The sequence below is a fragment of the Propithecus coquereli genome, unplaced genomic scaffold (assembly GCF_000956105.1).
Source record: "Propithecus coquereli isolate 6110/MARCELLA unplaced genomic scaffold, Pcoq_1.0 Scaffold862, whole genome shotgun sequence".
NCBI classification, from domain to species: domain Eukaryota; kingdom Metazoa; phylum Chordata; class Mammalia; order Primates; family Indriidae; genus Propithecus; species Propithecus coquereli.
Genome location: NW_012154863.1, coordinates 502,710 through 508,267, shown reverse-complemented (window position 1 = coordinate 508,267; position 5,558 = coordinate 502,710). Strand labels below are relative to the sequence as shown.

The following is a 5,558-nucleotide window of genomic DNA, read 5'->3' as shown; positions in this document are numbered from 1 at the left end:
AAAAAAAAAAAGAAACAGGGTCTCACTCTCACCCAGGATGGAGTGCAGCGGCATGATCATTGCTGCAGCCTTCAAACTGCTGGGCTCAAGTGATACCACCCCCAGCTCAGCCTCCCAGTTAGCTGGAACTACAGGCTTGTGCCACCATATCTGGCCAATTGTTTGAAGTATTAAAGTGGCCTAATGGCTTATCAAGATTTTAATTTGCGGGCCAGGCGTGGTGGCTCACACCTGTAATCCTAGTACTCTGGGAGGCTGAGGCAGTAGGATCGCTGGAGCCCAGGAATTTGAGGTTGCTGTGAGCTGGACTGACACCATGGCACTCTAGCCCGGGCAACAGAGTGAGACTCTGTCTCAAAAAAAAAACAAAAAAGATTTTAATTTGCCAACAAAATATGGATAGGACTGGCATAGCAAAAGTTTGCTAGTATTTATAAGCTATTCGTGTAGCTTTTTATTGTTTGCATTTTGTATTTTACATTGTTTTAATTTTACATTTATTTTTACATCGTTTACATTTTTAGTTTTTCTCTTTTAATCCCTCCACAATCCTGTAAAATAGGTAGGTATTAAGATGTAGAAATTAAATCTCAGAGATTGATTTACCTTAGGTGTCACACAATAGAGAACTCAGACCTAGGTCTTCTGTTTCAGATTCATTGCTGGTCCTACTACATCATGTTATATAGTCCGTGAAATAAGTGTTTCCCTGGGAGGATCTCTGAAATGCGTTTTGTGTGAAGTAGGTTAATGGCAAAGTCAAGAAAAATTTTATGCCTAAAACTAAATACTGACATAGTATTTCAGTGAGAATGGTTTCAGTTGCTTGATTTTAGCAATGTATTTTTATAAGTTGTTATTTAGCTATCCCCACAAATGCCCCGATACAGTGGATTGTAATTTTGAAAACTGTACTTGAGAATTTTTCCCTGTAATTTTTATTTTTGTCGTATTTTAGGCTTTATCAACTTTTAGAGGGAGAGAATAAGAAAAAAGAATTGTTTATAACTCATGGAAACCTGGAGGAAGTGGCCAAGAAATTGAAACAGGATGTTTCTTTAGTACAAGATCAGTTGGCACTATCTGCTCAAGAACATTCTTTCTTTCTGTCCAAACTGAATAATGATGTGGACATGCTCTGTGATGCGTTGTATCAAGGAGGAAATCAGCTTTTGCTTAGTGATCAGGTAGGTGTTTGCCATTGTAGTTAAAAATGCTTTAAAAAATAATATTTATTGTAAAAGATATTAAAGAAAATGTTAACATAAGGAAAATATCCCAAACCCATTACCCCAAAATATTTAAAATTTATTTTTTATATCTCCTGCTAACCTTTGTTCGCATATAAATACATTTTTCAGATAGTTTTGATGAGTGTGCATGGAATTTTAAAAATTTATAAAATTTTCCAGGCACACATGTAACGTTTCTGCTAAGTATTTAAAAAAATAGTAAATCTCTCATTTTTTTTCACTTAGCAAATACAGGATTGCCTTTACATCTTTAAAATCCTCTATGTATACTGACTGATACATGCTCCTCCTAATGGAATTCTCCCTTTCTTCAAAGAGTAACTAGTATACTTAATTTTGTTTACCACTCGCTTGCTTTTATTTATAGTTTATTACACATATATATCCTAGACTGTATATTTAGTTTTATATGTATCTGAACTTTATATACATGGAATTATACTGTATGCATTTTTCAGTAACTTGTTTTTTAACATGTTTTGTTTTTTGTTTTTTTTTCCTGAGACAGAGTCTTGCTTTGTTGCCCGGGCTAGAGTGAGTGCCGTGGTGTCAGCCTAGCTCACAGCAACTTCAAACTCCTGAGCTCAAGCAATCCTTCTGCCTCAGCCTCCCAAGTAGCTGGGACTATAGGCATGCGCCACCATGCCCAGCTAATTTTTTCTATATATATTTTGTCCAGCTAATTTCTGTTTGTTTTTTTTTTATTAGAGACGGGGTCTCACTCTTGCTCAGGCTGGTCTCGAACTCCTGAGCTCAAACGATCTGCCTGCCTCAGCCTCCCAGAGTGCTAGGATTACAGGCGTGAGCCACCACGCCCGGCCTTTAACATGTTTTTAAGAGTCATCCATGTTGATAAAAGTTTTCTCTTATGTATAGTTAATATTCCATTATATGAAATTCCAATAGCCAGGAATGGTGACATGCGACTGTAGTCCCAGCTACTTGGTAGGGCTGAGATGGGAGGATTGCTTGAGCCCAGGAGTTCGAGTTTTGCAGTGAGCAATGATTGTGCCACTGCCCTCTAGCCTGGGTGACAGAACGAGAGACTCTGTTTCAAAGAAAACCCAAGCAAAACAAAAAAGAAATTCCACAATGTAATTATCTGTTCTGTTGACAAACATTTAGGTTATTTCCAGTTTTTGCTACTGTAGATCGTTACTACTATGGATAGTCTTTTTGAATGTCTCACACTTGCACAGTTCTGATTTCTCTACATCTTTGCTAATACTTGTTATTTTCTGTGGTTTTTAAAAATAGTAGACATCTTAATGGTGTGAAGTGATATCTGTGATTTGTTTTTTAACGGATCTCCCATTATTGATTTTGTTTTCTTGATCTTTTAGTGAGAGAATTGTGTAAAAATCTCCACTATGATGGTGCATTTGACTATTTCTTCAGGTAGTTCTGTATCAGTTTTTTATGTATTTTGAGTCTATTTTATAAGTTATTTCCAAGTTTAAAATTGTAGCGAATTATTATCCTGGTGGTTTTTAAATTGAGGTGAATCAAAGTATTTAGCGTTACTTAAATGGCCTTCTCTAGTCTTATAATGCATTTTGTCTTGGTACTCTTTTGTCTAATATTAATATTCTTTTGCCATCTTTTTGTTAGTAAGTAATTGCAAAGCAAGACATAGAGTTTTCTTTTTTTTCCTTTTTTGTTTTGTTTTACACTTTTCCAATAAGTTTTTATTAGTTAAGTCATGATTCAGGGTCCCAGGGTAGGGATCATCATGTGCCCAGGCCCCTCTTTACCACACTGGGAGAAGGATGGAGGACAGAGAGGTGGGGTGGGACTAGTTCAGATCTTCCCAGGAAACATACCTTCTGCCTAGTGGTTGTCTCTAGCTGAGACCAGGATATGGGGCAGAGGAACTTATACCAGTACCATTCGCACATAGAGACATCCCTCACTTTAGCAGTCATTACCTTCTCACAGCAGTGAGAAGTGCGAGTAGTTATGCCAACAGTTCATGGTCTGGTTCTGGCTGGAGAAGTGGCCATCAAAAGGGGCAGTCCTCAGGCCGGGCGTGGTGGCTCACAGTCTGTAATCCTAGCACTCTGGGAGGCGGGGGAGGATCACTTGAGCTCAGGAGTTCCAGACCAGCCTGAGGAAGAGCAAGACCCTGTATCTACTAAAAATAGAAAAATTAGCTGGGTGTGGCGGCACAGGCCTGTAATCCTAGCTACTTGGGAGGCTGAGGCAGGAGAATCACTTGAGCCCAGGAGTTTGAGGTTGCTGTGAGCTAGGCTGATGCCACTGCACTGTAGCCCGGGTGACAGAGTGAGACTCTGTCTCAAAAAATAAAGGGGAGAGGCAATCCTGTAGTTCTTGATTTTGATCTTGACATCTTCTGCTGTGGTGCTGACTCCTAATGACACCCTGATGCAGCTGGCAGCTCAGTGTGACCCTCAGCAAAGACTATAATTTTCTTTTTACTTACATATCTTTTGTATTCTTCTTTTTACTTAGCATTATGAAATAAACATTTTCACTCTCTAAATAGTTTTCTTAATTTTTAATGTTACAGTACTCTGTTGATTTAATTAATGTGCCATAATTTCTGTGACCTATCCATCATTATTGGACATTTTGGTAATCTTCGTTTTTTCTTTTGTTCTTGAACAGCGTTACGTATATCTTTGTGTACATAGCTTTTTGTTGTTGGATACTTTCATTCACATACATTCTTGGAAGTGGGATCATTGGAATTTTTGGGGGGGTCTGGGGTATACATTATTTTTGCCTTTGATAGTTTTTATTTTATACTTATTAGAAAACATCTTTTAGGTATAGATAAACATACATTTTTATCATATCACTTTTGAATGTACATTACAAGGAAAAAATAAGCCAATTATAAAATGGCTAGGGTATTTTTAAAGCTTTACATTCAGTATCTGATTCTTCTAAATTATTTTTTAATTCAAAGTTGTCTATATTTTTCCACACTGTACATCAAGAATGTTGGTGAGAAAGCATTTCTTAAGAGTACCTGGTTAGAAACAATCACATGATACTCTTAGTTGTTAAGATGCATCTTAATTTCAGGTATGTTTACCAAGTTTTTCTCAAAGGAGACCACTAAATGTAGGTAGTGTTGAAATTACTTAAATTTTTTTAAAGTGTAGTTTAAGAAGTACTGCTCTGTGAATTGTCATTTGTGACAGGTCTTAAGCAGTCATTCTTAAACTTATACACTAGAGTCACCAGGGAGCCTATCGAAATGCAGGTTCCTATCTCTGTCACAGAGATTGAGTAATTTAGTTTGGAGTGGGGAGCAGGAATCTATATTCATAACAAGCACCCCTGGTGATTACGATGTTCATGGACCATGCTGAGAAGCTATGGAAGGTTGAAGGTAGTTAACAGCTACAGATTTTCTGAGAATCTCTTTGGTGATACTGGCTAAAATTTATGAGTAGAATGCTTGATTAGAAAGCTATGGAGGCCAGGCGCGGTGGCTCACGCCTGTAATCCTAGCACTCTGGGAGGCCAAGGCGAGCGGATTGTTTGAGCTCAGGAGTTCGAGACCAGCCTGAGCAAGAGCGAGACCCCGTCTCTACTAAAAATAGAAAGAAATTAATCGGACAACTAAAACTATATAGAAAAAATTAGCCGGGCATGGTGGCGCATGCCTGTAGTCCCAGCTACTCGGGAGGCTGAGGCAGTAGGATCGCTTGAGCCCAGGAGTTTGAGGTTGCTGTCAGCTAGGCTAATGCCACGGCACTCCAGCCAGGGCAACAGAGTGAGACTCTGTCTCAAAAAAAAAAAAAAAAAAAGAAAGCTATGGAAACTCGTTAATAGTCTTGTTTAAATGCTAGAAAGTAAGGAATTTGAATTTACTAAATGTGAAAGGTCCAGCATGCCTAGGTTCTTGAGTAGGAGAATGACAGGATAAGTCAGGATGGTTTTTGTTGAATGTCACATGTAATTCTGTCTTCTAAGACAATGCAAAAAAAAAGAAAAATGGAGAGTTTTCTTGGGGTAATTCTTTTTTGTTGGTTTTAATTTCCAGGCTTTCTCTGTAACTTCTATGTCTAAAGTAAACAGAAATTAGGCTAAAACAACATTTAATTAATTAGGCAGAATATAAATTCCATGAGGGAGACCTTGTTCCTTCTTGTATCCATGGTCTCTAAAACAGTGCTTGGCACATGGTAGGCATTCAGTAATTGTTGAATAAATGAATACACAGTTTACATGTCAAGTATGCTTCAGGAAGTAAGAGTTTGCTTTGAATCACTTAAAATTACCTATCAAAAGTTGTTGCAATTAATCTTACATAGAATTTATATTAAATCT

At 37.7% G+C, this 5,558-nt stretch overlaps 1 protein-coding gene across 1 annotated transcript in view; it reads left to right on the top strand.

Moving 5' to 3' along the window:
• Nucleotides 1-5,558, top strand: part of HAUS3 (HAUS augmin-like complex, subunit 3) — a 9,818-nt gene that overhangs the window by 3,730 nt on the left and 530 nt on the right. The window contains exon 3 of the mRNA XM_012664157.1: nt 959-1,187. Coding sequence (XP_012519611.1) covers nt 959-1,187 — 229 coding nt within the window. The remainder of the gene's footprint in view (nt 1-958; nt 1,188-5,558) is intronic.